General features: G+C 33.1%; 2 protein-coding genes across 8 annotated transcripts; one reads left to right on the top strand and one right to left on the bottom strand.

Annotated features, from left to right (window-relative positions):
* Positions 1–4239: 4239 nt before the first annotated feature.
* LOC138912717 (protein P54-like) lies at positions 4240–6211 on the top strand. 7 transcript variants are annotated; one of them, XM_070213978.1, is made up of 5 exons: positions 4240–4599; positions 4680–4754; positions 4841–5113; positions 5635–5680; positions 5754–6211. In XM_070213978.1, the coding sequence occupies exons 1-4, from the start codon at positions 4350–4352 to the stop codon at positions 5658–5660; spliced, it is 624 nt and encodes a 207-aa protein (XP_070070079.1). In that variant the 5' UTR covers positions 4240–4349; the 3' UTR covers positions 5661–5680; positions 5754–6211. The 7 variants fall into 7 exon arrangements, 5 of the variants coding, with proteins under 5 accessions (XP_070070079.1, XP_070070078.1, XP_070070076.1 ...); XM_070213977.1 differs by having other exon boundaries at positions 5632–5680; XM_070213975.1 differs by having other exon boundaries at positions 4841–5127.
* Positions 6212–8940: 2729 nt separating this feature from the next.
* Positions 8941–10277, bottom strand: LOC138912082 (uncharacterized). The gene is made up of 3 exons (XM_070211938.1): positions 9349–10277; positions 9030–9270; positions 8941–8949 (listed from the first exon to the last, which is right to left on the bottom strand). Exons 1-3 carry the CDS (start codon positions 10200–10202, stop codon positions 8941–8943), a joined length of 1104 nt encoding a protein of 367 aa, XP_070068039.1. The 5' UTR covers positions 10203–10277.
* Between the last annotated feature and the right edge of the window lie 11829 nt (positions 10278–22106).

Below are 22106 nucleotides of genomic sequence, written 5' to 3'. Positions count from 1 at the left end.
TGAAATACTTAGGGGATAAAATCAAATATAACTATGAACAGGTACAACGTTTTGGAACATACAATTGTGGACACCTGTGCATTGAATTCCTGCTTTCATTCAAATAAAGTAACTGAATTAACGACATTTAAACAACAAGGGTGGAAAACAACAAGGGTGGAAAAACAACAGCCTGTTGCATAAAGTAACTGATTTAACGACTTTTAAACATCAAGGGTGGAAAACAACAAGGGTGGAAAAACAACAACCTGTTGCATAAAGTAACTGATTTAACGACTTTTAAACATCAAGGGTGGAAAACAACAAGGGTGGAAAAACAACAACCTGTTGCTATGGAAATCTCGGTCTGAGAACTGGTATAAAATGAGCTCGGAAATCGTTTAGTCCTTACAGTCAGAACTTTAACATTAACTTGTCAAGTCGATCAGCTTGCTTCTCATTTAAACCACCTTCTTCGAGGACAAACTTCAAACCAACAACAGCATGATGAATCAACCAATTCCATCAGAAAGTGAGCTGGACACCATTATGGAGGAGGAAATTCTTCGAGGCGGGGTTTTAAAGGAGTTCAACACGCGAGCATTGAAGCCCTTGCTATCACAAAACAAGATGGGTATAAACGTCAGCTACCCAATTATCAATGCGCAGAGGAAGAAAACTGTTTATGGGGACTCCATTGCCTTGGAACTGGATAAATATATTCTATATCTACCAAAGAGATATAACACTATGAAAGATGGTCATCTGAAGTTGCTCAAGGACAAGGAATATCGAGTTATAAAAAGAAGCAATGATTCCCTGCAACTAGAGTTAAATACAATTGTTTAATCCACTTATCACTTTGTAATATTTATAACATTTGTACATAATCATTTATTATATTCAATAAAACATGCACACGCACCCACATTAAATTCTTTTATTTGAAGAGGAAATTTAAACAATGTAAAATGATTCTTTTTCAGCCAAAAATAAAATCATATAAATAATATATATATTTTATAACTTTCATTAGTATGAAATGTAACCCTGTAAAGTATAGTTCATAAACTGGTATTACATCTTTTGTGCTGACGGTGGTGAAAGTTTTGAAAGTACCCAAAATGAGTCAATTTATTTTAAGTCAGCTTACTAAAACGAGAAATATATTAAAGAAAAAGTTTAATGATCTAAAACATATTAAAACACAAAATGCTTACGAGTTGGAAGAAACTTTTAAGCCAATAACAGATCCCTTAAACGAACTAGTTAGTGAAAATAAAAAACGAAAGTTTATGAATACAAACGAAGATAAATCAACGATTCTAAAGCAAAAAAGTGAAATATTTAAAAATGAAACCCCCCGTAAAAAGCTTAAGAAACATCAATTAAGGTATGATGACGATGATGATCATGATTACGATTATGATGATAATAATATCCGAAATGAAGAAACAAAAATTTATAATGATGATGTTACTAGTGACTCAGATGATAAATTTTTTTCACAGTCACATATTGAATTGGGATCCGAGCCGGAAACACCGCTAGAAACATCTTTAGAAACACAGCTAGAAAAAGAAGCAGATGCTAGCAGTCTAATTCATGCAGACTATGATTTTAATATTAGCAGTCTATCGAGAAATAAAGTTCTGGACAATGCTTATGGACCTAGAAAAAGTTCATCAACCCCCAAATCCTTAAATTTGGGGAATAGTGAATTACATATAAGTCATAATAAAATTCAATTATCAAGTGGAAGCACGTGGGATTTGACTCCTGGGCTTTATTCTCTGATTGTTCATAATAAACCTACACAATTCAGTGCCACAGACTTGAAAAATTATAAAGATATCATTACTGAGACAAGTGCACATAGAATAGATTTTGATCCAAATAAGCGAATAAAAGGAACTAGAGGATACAAGTATACAAACATTATTAAAAAGTTCATGAGCAATGAAAATATACTTCCTTCAGCTATATCCACCCCAATTCAATCAAAACAAAGAAAATCAAATAAAAAGGGATTTGGATACATGTCCCTACAAAGAGCAAAACCCAATTATATTTATTGGGATGACGTCAATGAATTAGTTGAAAGATTGCAGCTTTTAATAGCTTCAAAGGCCGCTGGCAACACTAATCACAATAACGAGATCATGTCTATAATAGAAGAACTGCGAGAGGCTAAAATTATATATTAATTGAATAAATAAGGTTCACAAACTTTAAATTACCTTATAAATAAAATGTCTGTCGACAAGTTTGGTCACTTTTCAGACGAAAAAGAGCACACAGATATTTTAAAAAGGGATATTAAAACTGTTGTGGGGTTGTACATTGATGGCGACGAAAACCTGAATACCCAACAGAAACGAATTAAAAATTGTGGGAACCCAATAGATTATTCGGATGCAACGACGAAAAAATATGTCGATGAAAACTTGGAGACGTTAAAGAAAGACCTTAATACGAAAATAAATACATCCCTTAATCGAAGACTTTCTAAAATAACTTCTTTGGAAAATTTAGTTCAAGTTAATAATGGGAGGGTTGATAATGTTGATAAAATCCTATCCAATATGTTAACAAAGATTAATAGTATTGAGAGCTATGTTTATAAATATGTTACTCAACCGAAATCAGTTTTAAAATCACAGACAGTTGAAATAGAAGGTACTGCAACTCCAATAGTAAGAAAGTTCTAGTACCAAAAAATATGAGTGATAAATTGGGTATTGTTAAAGAAATTCATGCTCCGTGTCGACGTAATTTTAAACGACGAAGGGTAGTGACAAAGGGTATAAATGATCTCTGGCAAGCAGATTTAGTGGAAATGGGAAAGTATTCAAAGCTTAACGGAGGATATTTTTATATTTTGACTGTTGTGGATTGTTTTAGCAAATATGCCTGGGGAGAAGCATTAAAATCAAAAAGCGCTAAAGATGTCTCAATGGCAATGGAAAAAATTTTCAAATCTGGACGTGGAACACCAAAAAATTTACAAACGGATGATGGAACTGAATTTTTTAACAAACAATTTAACGCGTTAATGAAACAATATGGAATAAACCATTATTCTACCTATTCAATTGTAAAAGCTTCAATTGTGGAACGCTTCAACAGAAGTTTGAAGGAACTTATGTGGCGTGAATTTAGTTTTAGCGGAACATACAAGTGGGTTGATATGTATAAAAAATTAATTGATATATACAACAAAAGACCACATAGAACAATTAAGGTCGCCCCAATTGACGTCAATTCTTCCAATGAAAAACACATTTTGAAAACAGCCTACAATCATCTAAAAATGTTTAGTGTGGGGAAATTGCGTAATGGAGATTATGTACGCATCAGTAAATATAAACATGTGTTTGAAAAGGGGTATACACCGAATTGGACTACAGAAATTTTTAAAATAATAAGTGTGAAAAACACATACCCTACCACATACTTGTTGGAAGACTTTGAAGGTACTCCAATACAAGGTGGATTTTACAAAGAAGAACTGAAAAAAACTCGTTTCCCAGACAAATATTTAGTGGAAAAAATAATAAAGAGAGACGGGAATAAAGTCCGTGTACGTTGGTTGGGGTTTTCAAAAAAATATGATAGCTGGGAATCTAAAGATAATATTTTATAGAGCAACTCTTATTCGCAATGAAAATAAAAGAATATATACTCCATATACTAATCAACTCAGCAACAGAAAAATAAATATGTTCAGAACGGCATGCTCATGTAACAGCTTATGTACAAGTTCAAAAATAGTCTCCAGCCAAAATCCCCCACCACCCTACGTATACAAAGTCAAAATAGTTTCCACATACGCACACGCAAAGAGTTCGAAGATCATCCATTACAAGTGGTTTCTATATTTATGTTCAGACTCGCATGCTCATGTACGTACACATCATCAAAAATAGTTTCCAGACACAATCGCCCGCATCGAAGGGCCGCACCCTACGTATACAAAGTCAAAAATAGTTTCCACATACGCACACGCAAAGACTGATAGAATGTTGTGCTTTCTGTGGAGGGCGATAAGAATGTTCTGCTTTCTGTGGAGGGCGTGTGGAGGGCTATAAGAATGTTTACTCAAGGTTTGTATATATTGTTTCTGTTTGTTGGACTGGTTCGCCAGCATATTTAGGAATGATTGCCCCATCCCTTTATTCGTTTACATAAGAGTTACATACTGAAAATTCTCAATAAATACCACTGGGGCGCTTATGATTTTTTCAGTAGCGATCGCAAGCAAGACAAGACGGTGAAAATTGGAGCTCAAATTGCTCATATAAAAGTGAAAGTGAAAGCTAAAATCTCAAACTTTATTAATAATTGTGTGTGTGTGTGTGTGTGTGAAAATGAATAATAATAAAATAATGAAACTATTTTTAATAATAGTTTCTGTAATAGGAGTAGTGGAAATGGGTGTAATACCCACTTCACATCTAACGAAATACAACGAGACAATGGAAACCACAATTATTCAAATTTTACTCCCTAACAATGATGTTTTGAATATTCAGCTGAAATTGTATCTATTTAAGAACAGTTCACTAGCGAATATAAATAACATTGATGAGTTAGAGAGTAAACTAAAAACCTCACAAGGTAAGAACATCAAAACAATAATAACAATAAAAATTTTTTTTTTTTTGGTTTGTTAACTTTGTTATGATATTTAATTTCAGAAGAACCAACAATGGCAAGCTACATAACAGAAGAGAGGAAACTAAAAAAAGATGAAGACGACGAAGCACCACAAGGTAAATACCAATATAAATAACAATCACAAATTACTTTTTTTACTTTTTCGATTTTTGCTAACTTTTGTTATGATATTTAATTTCAGAAACAACAACAACAGAAACAACAACAACAGAAACAACAACAACAGAAACAACAACAACAACAGAAACAACAACAACAGAAACAACAACAACAGAAGCATCATCATCATCAACAACAACAGAAGCCTCATCAACAGAATCATCATCATCAACAGAAGCAACAGAAGAATCATCATCATCAACACCCCCTCCAGCTAATTTCCTAATCTATGATGAGTACGATGATTTGTCGTCACCCTCCAAACAATCATTTACGCCACTAAATGAAGAAGATGGTAATAATGATAATGTAAGTGAAGAGTCAAAAATTTTAAATAAAACAGAGAAGCGTAGTGTAGAAAAAAAATATTCTTTTCTTAAAAAGGAATTGTTAGAGAAATTTAAATCAGACTTGCTTGAAAGGGAAAATAGAGAGGGCGGAACTATTGTAACAGGAAACAGAGGTTTCGATAGATATTATAAACTCGGTTATAGAGACCTTTTCACTTTAAGAATCCAGTGCCATTACGTTTCAAAAAGGTTAAAAAAACATTCTCATCTAGATATGTACAAGATTCAAATAAACTGTGTAGAAATTGATGAAGAACTTTTTTACTATCCACTTCTACCAAAAACAATAGATTTACCACCTCCACCCAAGATAAGTAAAAGAGAGGTTATAACAATTGAGGAACTAGACTTGAGTGGTATAGACTCTGATGGGGGAAAATTATGTCTATTAGAGTGTAGCGAGTTGTTGAACCGCAACAACTTTTATATGAATTAGGGATAACATATTACTTATTTATTTCAGAAGGATATAAAAATTCCTCAAGGAAATAAAATAATAAACAAAACAAAAGGCAAGTTAATTTACTTTAGTATTTATTATTTCATTTCATTAATTCGTTTTTCTTTTTCTTTTTCTCATTTCAGTTGAATATGTTCACCTTTTAGGATCTAACGTAGTTTCAGTAAATTCAATTTCTAATAATATTTCTAGTTTTAATTTAACTGATGATGACATCACACAACTTTATCACCAAAATATAATCATTAACTTAAACAATAGCGATGAGAGTAATGAAAATAATGATATTACTCCTGAACAAGTAGAGTTGGGTTATTATCTAAAACAGATAAGGGAAAAAAACGAGGAAGAAAAATCAGCTGAAGAAGAAGATGAACCTGTTCAAGACAGGGATTCTGAACCTGAAGCTAAAATGAACCCACATGAATTAGAACTGTGGAATTATCTATATAGGCAACGGGTACAAAACCAATCAAATAAAATATACTCACCCAATTTATAAAAAATTTCCAAAAAAAAAAAAATTTAAAAACACACCCAAATATTTTATATTTAATACTCAATTTATTGAAATGTATTTGTTATTTGTTCAAGTTAATGTTATACTAACAAAATATAAACATTTATATATATATATTGCTTAAGATTTATATATATTTTGTTAATTTTTATTGTTCAACACCTTTTAAGATTTATATATATTTTGTTAATTTTTATTGTTCAACACCTTTTATCAAACTTACTAATTAAATAAATATTTTGCATTGTTAAATCTAAAATTGTTTCTGTTTTTTGGGATCGGGGGGCAATTCATTATAAAACATTTCAAGTTCAAGCGACTTGTAAAGTAAATCATGTTCAACATTTTCAATTTCTGTTTTTAGACGCTTGAGTAAAGTTTTTTGTTCCTCAGTCTGGAATTCAAGACTTTCTATTTCATCTACCTGTCTCCCCAAAACAAGTGACTCTCCCTCAAGGATTTGAACATTTGATATGAGTTCCCTTTCTATTAAACCCTTATGATGATAAGGGAGTGTAGACATTTTATCACCCTCAACTTTTCTCTTCGTATCATTACCATCGAGAATTATTTTTGTCATTTTGTAAGTATTTATGGTATGATTTTTAGATCTAAAAACTGACATGCCGCCATACATTCGATTTTCAGTGAAAAGAACCTTTTTATATTTTTCAATATCTAGATACTCTAGTGCTGTTCTCGTTACTCCCTTAGATTTCATAAACGATTTGTCCATAGAATCAATTTTATAACAATAAACCTTAGGACGGAGACCAACAAACTCTGACATTGGTCTACCATGAAGCTCATCTTTAAAAACACCTAATACCGCTTTATTGCATATTTTAAAATTATATAAGTTGGCTCTTTCTTCGGAATAACCAGATGTATCAAATTTGAATTCTATATCATTCCGAATATCTCTATAAAAATCATCAGTTTTAATTGTATAGATGAAGGAATCTGTATCCATGTAATTTAATCTTATATTATCTTGAAATTTCGGTTTCATATACTGATAATGGAAATTATACATGTTCCACTTTGATAACTCTAATACTGTAAACCCAAGATACATGGGTTTATCGTATACATATGACATTCTTCTCATTTGAATTGTATAAAAATCATTCTCTAGTTTTGTAGCACTTTGAAAATTAAATTTGGAAATTAATGCTCGTGCACATAATTTTTTACGACCACTTTTATTATTATTATTCTGTGGAGGATCCCAATCACAAACTATTTTAATGTCAACGCGATTCTCGATATTTTCTAGGGTTTTACCGTAGACTGCATTATTTAATAATTTAAAAAAATCTTTTTCAAATGAATTTTTAGCTTTTTGACGATATTGGGTGTTAAGGTCTATATACGTTTTGAGCCAAGGTTTTTGCTCAAAACGTATCCCTCTATGAATTTTTATTAGCTTCAACCCATTAAGCAAACATTGCTGTAAATTTTTATAATGAATGATATAATTTTTTTTATTTCCGAGGTCGGCAATTAATTTTTTTACTTTTTCGCTATTAGTGGCTAACTTTGTTGATGAACAAAACGGTAAATCACTATGTAAATCATGGATACTGTATGGATAGTCCAAATCCACTTCTAAAATATAACCATAATCTCCATCGCTTGGAATATTTTCTACTACCAAATTTTCTATGTCTATGGGAGACAACCACTTAAACCCTTGGTAAGGTAAAGGTTGAGACATTGCCCAACCATACAAATTATTTGCATCTAAATACATTAAAAATGATGACTCTTTACTAGCATCATAATCACTTAAATATTTATTATTTGCTTTACTATATCTGTGACAGCATTGTACCAAACCACCCCGAATTCCACTTTGTATAAATTTATACATATCAATATCAGTTATTAACTGTAACTCAATTTGAGTGGTTTTCAGCATTGCCTGCCAAGATAAACCTGGTGTTGTATAAAAATGAGCTGGGTCAAGAGAATAAATTTTCATGCAAATTAAACGGAAATTTTCAAAAACGTCAGTTAATAATAATACATCAGTTTTTAAATAAATCTCTAGATAGTCCTTTAGAGATTTACAGGAAAATTGTCTCCAAACTTTAACAGCATGACTATATTCCTCTTGAGAACAATGCTTTTCAGTAAACTGATTATAAAATTGGTCTCTTGATGGTAAACTAGTTTCATCTAGTCTATGCTCTGAATCAAGATATTCATATGGGAATACACCCTTCTTCCGCATAAGCCTAAATTCATTTTCACAATTAAAATGTGATCTTACTGATTTAAGTTGATCATCTTCTAAATTGGACGCTAAGGCATCTAGACTAGATGACATAAATCTAAATGTGTCTAGAAACCTTATCTCAAAACTGTTTCCACATTCATTTTCAATTTTTTTCATTACTGAAATGAAGTGCTCCTTGTTTATGGGAATAACTTTAATTTCTCCAGGTATTAATGTTAATTCTTTGATAAACAAGTGACAATCATACTTGGAGAAATTGTGGAAGAAAACTGGGATAAAATTAGACGTTTTCAATTCTAAATTACATTTCGAATGAGCTGCACCCCTGTATCTACCTGTGTAATGACAATGATCTCGAACCCTATCATCCGCTAAAGCCTTCTCACAAATATGACAATTGAGGGTAAACTCAAAATCATATTCGTCCTCTGGATTCATTACTATGGGAACAATTTTACTCAAATAATTTGTATGAATAGTTTTTAAGTTATTTACAAGGGAATTGACAAAATTTATGGCTGAATTACCTCCCGTTTCCATTACAAATTTATCTAAGCTAGAATCATATGCACACTTTATAAAGTAAGCATATGAAATTGGTACATGTTCATTTACATTAAACAGTTTAGGACTTACATCAATATTTTTACGTCGAAGTATACACTCGAAATCTGCATACACTGCGAACGGAACTTTTAGTTGATGACGCAGTGCCGTATACTTCAATGTCGATTTATATGGGCTTGGGAGAGTGGCAACCTTTCCACTGCAAAGCTCCTTGTGGCGAAGTGCGTGACTTGCAGTTGATGAAAAATTTAAGCAGGTATTGCAAAACCATTCCCGTCCATTATGTGATCCTCTTTGTGAAGTCATTAGTCTGTTAAACAAAAGAAAAATAAAACAAGTAATGTAACATAATAAGTAAAAGTAGGTCTATAACGAGTAAAATTCATACTTTGAAATATTTTTTATCCATGTGTAGTGACCGAATCCGTTTCCTTCCAGGAAAAGTATATTTATGTGCGTCGGCTTTTCAACTCCAGATTGATAAAGAGGTCCAATTATAGTTTCACTTTCCTCATCATATCCAAAAACGTTAATACTCAATGTAACGTTTTTTTGAATGAAAATGTCTATGTCCTTTATTTTGAGCGGGAATGTTAACCCACTGAAGTCCAAATTTATTCCAGATGTTAAAACAAATCTTTCGGCCCTTATATCAACTTTATATGTGTAGCATATACTAGGGTTACTTGCTACCTTTGTAAGTGCCGAAATCAAAGTCCATTTAAAACAGTATGAATCATTCTTATTTTGAACATTAATTATTGCTTTTTTCGAAAAAAGCTTGGGTGGTGTTGGGATAAATGAGGAACCAGAAAGCGGTTTAAATTGATTGAAATTCATTTCCAATCGAATTATGCGGAGTAGGGTCCACCCGCTATCCCTTTCCTGAAACTCTTCCATTTTTATTTTCAGATGGTCTGAGTGATTGGTGAATATGCGGTCTAAATCCGAGTGGTTTGTAACAACTTCCATTTTGCTTTGGAATTGTTTAGTCTCCGTTTTTAAATCGTCATCTTTCACGAGCATATATTCCGCAAAAAGCTCAAAATTAACTTTACCGGACATGTAGCTTTGAAGCACATTAAATAAATGCGATTTTAAAGCCTCTCCTGCTTCGAAGAGGAACTCTTCCGGGTATCTTAATTCCTCTCCTTCATTAACAAACATATAATGAAGGATTCGACCCTTGAATCCATCCGAAATCATTTTGATTCTTCCATCCAAAGGTACCATAGCGTTCATCTTGTGGTTCGCGGTTCGTGCATGGTGATTCCATTGAACTCCCACCGGGATGAAACGACGGCATGACTCACAATATTTTTGGGTTTGGTTATTCATTTTAATTTTTATTTTGGAAAAAATTACAATTGTAATTAATTTGTAGATTGTTTGAAATTTTTATTTTCTTTTCACAAAGTCACTTGTAATGTAGTTAATTTGTAGATTGTTTTAAATTTTTATTTTCTTTTCACAAAGTCACTTGTAATGTAGTTAATTTGTAGATTGTTTTAAATTTTTATTTTCTTTTCACAAAGTCACTTGTAATGTAGTTAATTTGTAATTGTAATTTAATTGTTCTCACAAAGACACTTTTCAATTAAGGTACACACGTTGATAAGATCACTTTACTGTTTTTCGAAACTAGTAAAAAGAGTAGGTCACTTCAAGAAATTTGAAAACACTGATCTGAATTTGGTTAAATTCTAGCTTAAATATAACTTTCAGGTTAGATTATTAGTATGAACCTAAACTTTAGTTTGAAAATTAAAAATTCAAAGTTTTGATTGGTTAATGAAAATATTTTCCTTAAATTTAATATAGGAAATTAGAATTGCAACGAATTGGTTGATGAAAATATTTTCCTTAAATTTAATATAAGAAATTAGACTTGCATTATTTTCCTTGGTTGATTCCATCGAGTATTTGATGGCGAGGGAGGGGTGAAAGTGAACCGTGTCCTAGCAACCAGGTTGTTGACTACTCGGTTTCTAATCACATTTGCATTTGTCTAACTAATTTTCTCAAAGGGATGATCGCGAGGGAAGGAATGGTGGTGGAAAAGTTTTGCTCCCCATATGAAGAGGGGATAAAAGTGAGAAGTTACTGGGAAGAACCTTCAGTTCGAATTGAAAGTCTGAATTAATAATATCAGCAGCAGCAACATAAGTTTGGAATAACAACAAAACTACAACCAAAAATCAACAAACCAAATCAACAAAACAACTATACAACAAACAACTAATCAACAACCAAAAATCAACAAACCAAATCAACAAAAACAACTATACAACAACCAAAATCAATTATACAACAAACACCTAAGCAACAACCAAAAATCAACAAACAACAACATCATCAACAGACAAACAGCGCCAACAACATCAAGAAACAACAAGAAACAGCGCCAACAACATCAAGAAACAACAAGAAACAGCAGCAGAATTAATAACAACCACGTGTGTAATGAAATCACCAATTTCCACGAAGAATTTGGTGATTTCATTTTTGAGGAACATCGGGAGTCCCTGGGGATGGACTTCTCCAATCTTCAACAGATGGATCGAGTCGGTGAGAGAGTAACTAGGTATGGTGTGCATATGCTAACATGTCCCTGGGCCGACGATGACGTAAGAGAGGGCCCGGATACATGTCAATGTCACCAGGCACCATACATTAGAATTAAAGTTATTGCTTTAATTAACAAATACAAAAACAAAAATACAAAATTACAATACAAAACGTCAGTTAATAATAATATATCAGTTTTTAAATAAAACTCTAGATAGTCCTTTAGAGATTTACAGGAAAATTGTGTCCAAACTTTAACAGCATGACTATATTCCTCTTGAGAACAATGCCTTTCAGTAAACTGATTATAAAATTGGTCTCTTGATGGTAAACTAGTTTCCTCTAGTCTATGCTCTGAATCAAGATATTCATATGGGAATACACCCTTCTTCCGCATAAGCCTAAATTCATTTTCACAATTAAAATGTGATCTTACTGATTTAAGTTGATCATCTTCTAAATTGGACGCTAAGGCATCTAGACTAGATGACATAAATCTAAATGTGTCTAGAAACCTTATCTCAAAACTGTTTCCACATTCATTTTCAATTTTTTTCATTACTGAAATGAAGTGCTCCTTGTTTATGGGAATAACTTTAATTTCTCCAGGTATTAATGTTAATTCTTTGATAAACAAGTGACAATCATACTTGGAGAAATTGTGGAAGAAAACTGGGATAAAATTAGACGTTTTCAATTCTAAATTACATTTCGAATGAGCTGCACCCCTGTATCTACCTGTATAATGACAATGATCTCGAACCCTATCATCCGCTAAAGCCTTCTCACAAATATGACAATTGAGGGTAAACTCAAAATCATATTCGTCCTCTGGATTCATTACTATGGGAACAATTTTACTCAAATAATTTGTATGAATAGTTTTTAAGTTATTTACAAGGGAATTGACAAAATTTATGGCTGAATTACCTCCCGTTTCCATTACAAATTTATCTAAGCTAGAATCATATGCACACTTTATAAAGTAAGCATATGAAATTGGTACATGTTCATTTACATTAAACAGTTTAGGACTTACATCAATATTTTTACGTCGAAGTATACACTCGAAATCTGCATACACTGCGAACGGAACTTTTAGTTGATGACGATGTGCCGTATACTTCAATGTCGATTTATATGGGTTTGGGAGAGTGACAACCTTTCCACTGCAAAGCTCCTTGTGGCGAAGTGCGTGACTTGCAGTTGATGAAAAATTTAAGCAGGTATTGCAAAACCATGTCCGTTCCTTATGTAGACTTTTTTGTGCAGACATTAGTCTGTTAAATAAAAGAAAATAAAACAAGTAATGTAACATAATAAGTAAAAGTAGGTCTATAACGAGTAAAATTCATACTTTGAAATATTTTTTATCCATGTGTAGTGACCGAATCCGTTTCCTTCCAGGAAAAGTATATTTATGTGCGTCGGCTTTTCAACTCCAGATTGATAAAGAGGTCCAATTATAGTTTCACTTTCCTCATCATATCCAAAAACGTTAATACCCAATGTAACGTTTTTTTGAATGAAAATGTCTATGTCCTTTATTTTGAGCGGGAATGTTAACCCACTGAAGTCCAAATTTATTCCAGATGTTAAAACAAATCTTTCGGCCCTTATATCAACTTTATATGTGTAGCACATTCTAGGGTTACTTGCTACCTTTTACCCATTTAAAACAGTATGAATCATTCTTATTTTGGACATTAATTATTGCTTTTTTCGAAAAAAGCTTGGGTGGTGTTGGGATAAATGAGGAACCAGAAAGCGGTTTAAATTGATTGAAATTCATTTCCAATCGAATTATGCGGAGTTGGGTCCACCCGCTATCCCTTTCCTGAAACTCTTCCATTTTTATTTTCAAATGGTTTGAGTGATTGGTGAATATGCGGTCTAAGTCCGAGTGGCTTGTAACAACATCCATTTTGCTTTGGAATTGTTTAGTCTCCGTTTTTAAATCGTCATCTTCCACGAGCATATATTCCGCAAAAAGCTCAAAATTAACTTTACCGGACATGTAGCTTTGAAGCACATTAAATAAATGCGATTTTAAAGCCTCTCCTGCTTCGAAGAGGAACTCTTCCGGGTATCTTAATTCCTCTCCTTCATTAACAAACATATAATGAAGGATTCGACCCTTGAATCCATCCGAAATCTTTTTGATTCTTCCATCCAAAGGTACCATAGCGTTCATCTTGTGGTTCGCGGTTCGTGCATGGTGATTCCATTGAACTCCCACCGGGATGAAACGACGGCATGACTCACAATATTTTTGGGTTTGGTTATTCATTTTAATTTTTTATTTTGGAAAGAATTACAATTGTAATTAATTTGTAGATTGTTTTTATTTTCTTTTCACAAAGTCACTTGTAATGTAGTTAATTTGTAGATTGTTTTAAATTTTTATTTTCTTTTCACAAAGTCACTTGTAATGTAGTTAATTTGTAGATTGTTTTAAATTTTTATTTTCTTTTCACAAAGTCACTTGTAATGTAGTTAATTTGTAATTGTAATTTAATTGTTCTCACAAAGACACTTTTCAATTAAGGTACACACGTTGATAAGATCACTTTACTGTTTTTCGAAACTAGTAAAAAGAGTAGGTCACTTCAAGAAATTTGAAAACACTGATCTGAATTTGATAAAATTCTAGCTTAAATATAACTTTGAGGATAGATTATTAGTATCAACTTAAACTTTAGTTTGAAAATTAAAAAATTAAAAGTTTTGATTGGTAAATGAAAATATTTTCCTTAAATTTAATATAGGAAATTAGAGTTGCAACGAATTGATTGGTTGATGAAAATATTTTCCTTAAATTTAATATAAGAAATTAGACTTGCATTATTTTCATTGGTTGATTCCATCGAATATTTGATGGCGAGGGAGGGGTGAAAGTGAACCGTGTCCTAGCAACCAGGTTGTTGACTACTCGGTTTCTAGTCACATTTGCATTTCTCTAACTAATTTTCTCAAAGGGATGATCGCGAGGGAAGGGATGGTGGTGGAAAATTTTTGCTCCCCATATGAAGAGGGGATAAAAGTAAGAAGTTACTGGGAAGAACCTTCAGTTCGAATTACAAGTCTGGATTAATAATATCAGCAGCAGCAACATAAGTTTGGAATAACAACAAAACTACAACCAAAAATCAACAAACCAAACCAACAAAACAACTATACAACAACCAAAAATCAACTATACAACAAACAACTAATCAACAACCAAAAATCAACAAACAACAACATCATCAACAGACAAACAGCGCCAACAACATCAAGAAACAGCAAGAAACAGCGCCAACAACATCAAGAAACAACAAGAAACAGCGCCAACAACATCAAGAAACAACAAGAAACAGCAGCAGCAGAATGAATAACAACCACGTGTGTGATGAAATCACCAATTTCCTCGAAGAATTTGGTGACTTCATTTTTGAGGATCATCGGGAGTCCCTGGAGATGGACTTCTCCAAGCTACAACAGATGGATCGAGTCGGTGAGAGAGAATCTAGGTATGGTGTGCATATGCTAACATGTCCCTGGGTCGACGATGACGTAAGAGAGGGCCCGGATACATGTCAATGTCACCAGGCACCATACATTAGAATTAAAGCTATTGCTTTAATTAACAAATACAAAAATCTTAACCTTAAATTTACAAATAAAAAATAAATAAAACAATAAAAATATATTTGAAATTAAAATTAACATATTCTTTTGTTTGGGGGATGGGTGATTTTTTTCAGCTATTTCTTTCAGGTCAAAAAGTTAAAAAAATAAATAAATATACTTGAATTTAAAATTTACATATTCTTTTTGTCATTGGGGTGGGAGTTTGTTTCTCAGTGGCAAGCAAAGGGATCCCTTTTCAAGGGTGGTTGCTTTCAGCTGTTTCTTTTGGACGTGACAACAGCCCGTGACATTCTAACACGTACCCGCGTGAGCACCACACTTTCTTAATCTAAGCAAAGGACACCCGGCACACCCCAGTAATTTCTCCCCATTAACTAGGATAACCCAAATATATCGCTCACCCGCTTAACTACGATAACCCAGATAAGCAAAGGACACCCGGCACACCCCAGTAATTTCTCCCCCATTAACTAGGATAACCCAAATATAACGCTATGATCACCTGACACACCCCAGTAACTTCTCACCCGCTTAACTAGATTCCCTCCCCTCGTTTCACCCTATTTTTCTAACTTCTCCCACGTTCGATCCCGTCAACCTACTCGTCAACCACTTAAGCAGAATGCCTCCCCTCTTTCACCCCATTTCCTAGATACAAAAGCTGGATATAACTATTGTGGACCCTAATTTACGATCACCCGTCACACCCCAGTAACTTCTTCCCGCTTAATAAGAGTCCCGATTTCTTAAACGAAATTCGGGGGAGCGAATTCCTGAATACAATTCCTAGATATAAGCAACTTATCACCCTAATTTACGATCACCCGTCACACCCCAGTAACTTCTCACCCGCTTAATTAGGGTCCCGATTTCTTAAACGAAATTCGGGGGAGCGAATTCCTGAATACAATTCCTAGATATAAGCAACTTATCACCCTAATTTACGATCACCCGTCACACCCCAGTAATATCTCCCCCGATTTCTGGACCGAATTTCGGGATTCCTGATTCCTGAATACAAATCCTACATACAAAAGCTGGATATAACTATTGTGGACCCTAATTAACGATCACTCGTCACGCACCCATTAACTTTAATTATCCCCCACACCTGTCACATTGTCCTGATTTATTACCCTAATTAGCATAATTAATTACCTCCCCCTCCACTTTTGTATCCAGCTTTTGTATCCAGAACTCTCATTTTCATACTACTTACAAAAGCTGGATATAACTATTGTGGACCCTAATTAACGATCACTCGTCACGCACCCATTAACTTTAATTATCCCCCACACCTGTCACATTGTCCTGATTTATTACCCTAATTAGCATAATTAATTACCTCCCCCTCCACTTTTGTATCCAGCCTTTGTATCCAGAACTCTCATTTTCATACTACTCTAATGTCTGCACAAAAAAGTCTACATAAGGAACGGACATGGTTTTGCAATACCTGCTTAAATTTTTCATCAACTGCAAGTCACGCACTTCACCACAAGGAGCTTTGCAGTGGAAAGGTTGTCACTCTCCCAAACCCATATAAATCGACATTGAAGTATACGGCACATCGTCATCAACTAAAAGTTCCGTTCGCAGTGTATGCAGATTTCGAGTGTATACTTCGACGTAAAAATATTGATGTAAGTCCTAAACTGTTTAATGTAAATGAACATGTACCAATTTCATATGCTTACTTTATAAAGTGTGCATATGATTCTAGCTTAGATAAATTTGTAATGGAAACGGGAGGTAATTCAGCCATAAATTTTGTCAATTCCCTTGTAAATAACTTAAAAACTATTCATACAAATTATTTGAGTAAAATTGTTCCGATAATAATGAATCCAGAGGACGAATATGATTTTGAGTTTACCCTCAATTGTCATATTTGTGAGAAGGCTTTAGCGGATGATAGGGTTCGAGATCATTGTCATAATACAGGTAGATACAGGGGTGCAGCTCATTCGAAATGTAATTTAGATTTGAAAAGGTCTAATTTTATCCCAGTTTTCTTCCACAATTTCTCCAAGTATGATTGTCACTTGTTTATCAAAGAATTAACATTAATACCTGGAGAAATTAAAGTTATTCCCATAAACAAGGAGCACTTCATTTCAGTAATGAAAAAAATTGAAAATGAATGTGGAATCAGTTTTGAGATAAGGTTTCTAGACACATTTAGATTTATGTCATCTAGTCTAGATGCCTTAGCGTCCAATTTAGAAGATGATCAACTTAAATCAGTAAGATCACATTTTAATTGTGAAAATGAATTTAGGCTTATGCGGAAGAAGGGTGTATTCCCATATGAATATCTTGATTCAGAGCATAGACTAGAGGAAACTAGTTTACCATCAAGAGACCAATTTTATAATCAGTTTACTGAAAGGCATTGTTCTCAAGAGGAATATAGTCATGCTGTTAAAGTTTGGACACAATTTTCCTGTAAATCTCTAAAGGACTATCTAGAGTTTTATTTAAAAACTGATATATTATTATTAACTGACGTTTTGTATTGTAATTTTGTATTTTTGTTTTTGTATTTGTTAATTAAAGCAATAACTTTAATTCTAATGTATGGTGCCTGGTGACATTGACATGTATCCGGGCCCTCTCTTACGTCATCGTCGGCCCAGGGACATGTTAGCATATGCACACCATACCTAGTTACTCTCTCACCGACTCGATCCATCTGTTGAAGATTGGAGAAGTCCATCCCCAGGGACTCCCGATGTTCCTCAAAAATGAAATCACCAAATTCTTCGTGGAAATTGGTGATTTCATTACACACGTGGTTGTTATTAATTCTGCTGCTGTTTCTTGTTGTTTCTTGATGTTGTTGGCGCTGTTTCTTGTTGTTTCTTGATGTTGTTGGCGCTGTTTGTCTGTTGATGATGTTGTTGTTTGTTGATTTTTGGTTGTTGCTTAGGTGTTTGTTGTATAATTGATTTTGGTTGTTGTATAGTTGTTTTTGTTGATTTGGTTTGTTGATTTTTGGTTGTTGATTAGTTGTTTGTTGTATAGTTGTTTTGTTGATTTGGTTTGTTGATTTTTGGTTGTAGTTTTGTTGTTATTCCAAACTTATGTTGCTGCTGCTGATATTATTAATTCAGACTTTCAATTCGAACTGAAGGTTCTTCCCAGTAACTTCTCACTTTTATCCCCTCTTCATATGGGGAGCAAAACTTTTCCACCACCATTCCTTCCCTCGCGATCATCCCTTTGAGAAAATTAGTTAGACAAATGCAAATGTGATTAGAAACCGAGTAGTCAACAACCTGGTTGCTAGGACACGGTTCACTTTCACCCCTCCCTCGCCATCAAATACTCGATGGAATCAACCAAGGAAAATAATGCAAGTCTAATTTCTTATATTAAATTTAAGGAAAATATTTTCATCAACCAATTCGTTGCAATTCTAATTTCCTATATTAAATTTAAGGAAAATATTTTCATTAACCAATCAAAACTTTGAATTTTTAATTTTCAAACTAAAGTTTAGGTTCATACTAATAATCTAACCTGAAAGTTATATTTAAGCTAGAATTTAACCAAATTCAGATCAGTGTTTTCAAATTTCTTGAAGTGACCTACTCTTTTTACTAGTTTCGAAAAACAGTAAAGTGATCTTATCAACGTGTGTACCTTAATTGAAAAGTGTCTTTGTGAGAACAATTAAATTACAATTACAAATTAACTACATTACAAGTGACTTTGTGAAAAGAAAATAAAAATTTAAAACAATCTACAAATTAACTACATTACAAGTGACTTTGTGAAAAGAAAATAAAAATTTAAAACAATCTACAAATTAACTACATTACAAGTGACTTTGTGAAAAGAAAATAAAAACAATCTACAAATTAATTACAATTGTAATTCTTTCCAAAATAAAAAATTAAAATGAATAACCAAACCCAAAAATATTGTGAGTCATGCCGTCGTTTCATCCCGGTGGGAGTTCAATGGAATCACCATGCACGAACCGCGAACCACAAGATGAACGCTATGGTACCTTTGGATGGAAGAATCAAAAAGATTTCGGATGGATTCAAGGGTCGAATCCTTCATTATATGTTTGTTAATGAAGGAGAGGAATTAAGATACCCGGAAGAGTTCCTCTTCGAAGCAGGAGAGGCTTTAAAATCGCATTTATTTAATGTGCTTCAAAGCTACATGTCCGGTAAAGTTAATTTTGAGCTTTTTGCGGAATATATGCTCGTGGAAGATGACGATTTAAAAACGGAGACTAAACAATTCCAAAGCAAAATGGATGTTGTTACAAGCCACTCGGACTTAGACCGCATATTCACCAATCACTCAAACCATTTGAAAATAAAAATGGAAGAGTTTCAGGAAAGGGATAGCGGGTGGACCCAACTCCGCATAATTCGATTGGAAATGAATTTCAATCAATTTAAACCGCTTTCTGGTTCCTCATTTATCCCAACACCACCCAAGCTTTTTTCGAAAAAAGCAATAATTAATGTCCAAAATAAGAATGATTCATACTGTTTTAAATGGGTAAAAGGTAGCAAGTAACCCTAGAATGTGCTACACATATAAAGTTGATATAAGGGCCGAAAGATTTGTTTTAACATCTGGAATAAATTTGGACTTCAGTGGGTTAACATTCCCGCTCAAAATAAAGGACATAGACATTTTCATTCAAAAAAACGTTACATTGGGTATTAACGTTTTTGGATATGATGAGGAAAGTGAAACTATAATTGGACCTCTTTATCAATCTGGAGTTGAAAAGCCGACGCACATAAATATACTTTTCCTGGAAGGAAACGGATTCGGTCACTACACATGGATAAAAAATATTTCAAAGTATGAATTTTACTCGTTATAGACCTACTTTTACTTATTATGTTACATTACTTGTTTTATTTTCTTTTATTTAACAGACTAATGTCTGCACAAAAAAGTCTACATAAGGAACGGACATGGTTTTGCAATACCTGCTTAAATTTTTCATCAACTGCAAGTCACGCACTTCGCCACAAGGAGCTTTGCAGTGGAAAGGTTGTCACTCTCCCAAACCCATATAAATCGACATTGAAGTATACGGCACATCGTCATCAACTAAAAGTTCCGTTCGCAGTGTATGCAGATTTCGAGTGTATACTTCGACGTAAAAATATTGATGTAAGTCCTAAACTGTTTAATGTAAATGAACATGTACCAATTTCATATGCTTACTTTATAAAGTGTGCATATGATTCTAGCTTAGATAAATTTGTAATGGAAACGGGAGGTAATTCAGCCATAAATTTTGTCAATTCCCTTGTAAATAACTTAAAAACTATTCATACAAATTATTTGAGTAAAATTGTTCCGATAATAATGAATCCAGAGGACGAATATGATTTTGAGTTTACCCTCAATTGTCATATTTGTGAGAAGGCTTTAGCGGATGATCATTGTCATTATACAGGTAGATACAGGGGTGCAGCTCATTCGAAATGTAATTTAAATTTGAAAAGGTCTAATTTTATCCCAGTTTTCTTCCACAATTTCTCCAAGTATGATTGTCACTTGTTTATCAAAGAATTAACATTAATACCTGGAGAAATTAAAGTTATTCCCATAAACAAGGAGCACTTCATTTCAGTAATGAAAAAAATTGAAAATGAATGTGGAAACAGTTTTGAGATAAGGTTTCTAGACACATTTAGATTTATGTCATCTAGTCTAGATGCCTTAGCGTCCAATTTAGAAGATGATCAACTTAAATCAGTAAGATCACATTTTAATTGTGAAAATGAATTTAGGCTTATGCGGAAGAAGGGTGTATTCCCATATGAATATCTTGATTCAGAGCATAGACTAGAGGAAACTAGTTTACCATCAAGAGACCAATTTTATTATCAGTTTACTGAAAAGCATTGTTCTCAAGAGGAATATAGTCATGCTGTTAAAGTTTGGACACAATTTTCCTGTAAATCTCTAAAGGACTATCTAGAGATTTATTTAAAAACTGATGTATTATTATTAACTGACGTTTTTGAAAATTTCCTTTTAATTTGCATGAAAATTTATTCTCTTGACCCAGCTCATTTTTATACAACACCAGGTTTATCTTGGCAGGCAATGCTGAAAACCACTCAAATTGAGTTACAGTTAATAACTGATATTGATATGTATAAATTTATACAAAGTGGAATTCGGGGTGGTTTGGTACAATGCTGTCACAGATATAGTAAAGCAAATAATAAATATTTAAGTGATTATGATGCTAGTAAAGAGTCATCATTTTTAATGTATTTAGATGCAAATAATTTGTATGGTTGGGCAATGTCTCAACCTTTACCTTACCAAGGGTTTAAGTGGTTGTCTCCCATAGACATAGAAAATTTGGTAGTAGAAAATATTCCAAGCGATGGACATTATGGTTATATTTTAGAAGTGGATTTGGACTATCCATACAGTATCCATGATTTACATAGTGATTTACCGTTTTGTTCAACAACAAAGTTAGCCACTAATAGCGAAAAAGTAAAAAAATTAATTGCCGACCTCGGAAATAAAAAAAATTATATCATTCATTATAAAAATTTACAGCAATGTTTGCTTAATGGGTTGCAGCTAATAAAAATTCATAGAGGGATACGTTTTGAGCAAAAACCTTGGCTCAAAACGTATATAGACCTTAACACCCAATATCGTCAAAAAGCTAAAAATTAAATTACCCTAGAAAATATCGAGAATCGCGTTGACATTAAAATAGTTTGTGATTGGAATCCTCCACAGAATAATAATAATAAAAGTGGTCGTAAAAAATTATGTGCACGAGCATTAATTTCCAAATTTAATTTTCAAAGTGCTACAAAACTAGAGAATGATTTTTATACAATTCAAATGAGAAGAATGTCATATGTATACGATAAACCCATGTATCTTGGGTTTACAGTATTAGAGTTATCAAAGTGGAAC

This window comes from Drosophila takahashii, chromosome 2R (genome assembly GCF_030179915.1).
Source record: "Drosophila takahashii strain IR98-3 E-12201 chromosome 2R, DtakHiC1v2, whole genome shotgun sequence".
Lineage (NCBI taxonomy): Eukaryota > Metazoa > Arthropoda > Insecta > Diptera > Drosophilidae > Drosophila > Drosophila takahashii.
Note: the sequence above shows the minus strand (reverse complement) of the source record. Positions and strands in the feature narration are given on the sequence as shown.

Excerpts from the sequence above, each read along its gene's own strand:
- LOC138912082 (XM_070211938.1), bottom strand. The coding sequence starts at position 10,202 with ATGAACGCTATGGTACCTTTGGATGGAAGAATCAAAATGATTTCGGAT. Across the intron at positions 9,271-9,348 it reads TGGATAAAAAATATTTCAAA|ACTAATGACTTCACAAAGAG; the intron begins GTATGAATTTTA and ends TTTGTTTAACAG.
- LOC138912717 (XM_070213974.1), top strand. The coding sequence starts at position 4,350 with ATGAATAATAATAAAATAATGAAACTATTTTTAATAATAGTTTCTGTA. Across the intron at positions 4,600-4,679 it reads TAAACTAAAAACCTCACAAG|AAGAACCAACAATGGCAAGC; the intron begins GTAAGAACATCA and ends ATTTAATTTCAG. Across the intron at positions 4,755-4,840 it reads AGACGACGAAGCACCACAAG|AAACAACAACAACAGAAACA; the intron begins GTAAATACCAAT and ends ATTTAATTTCAG.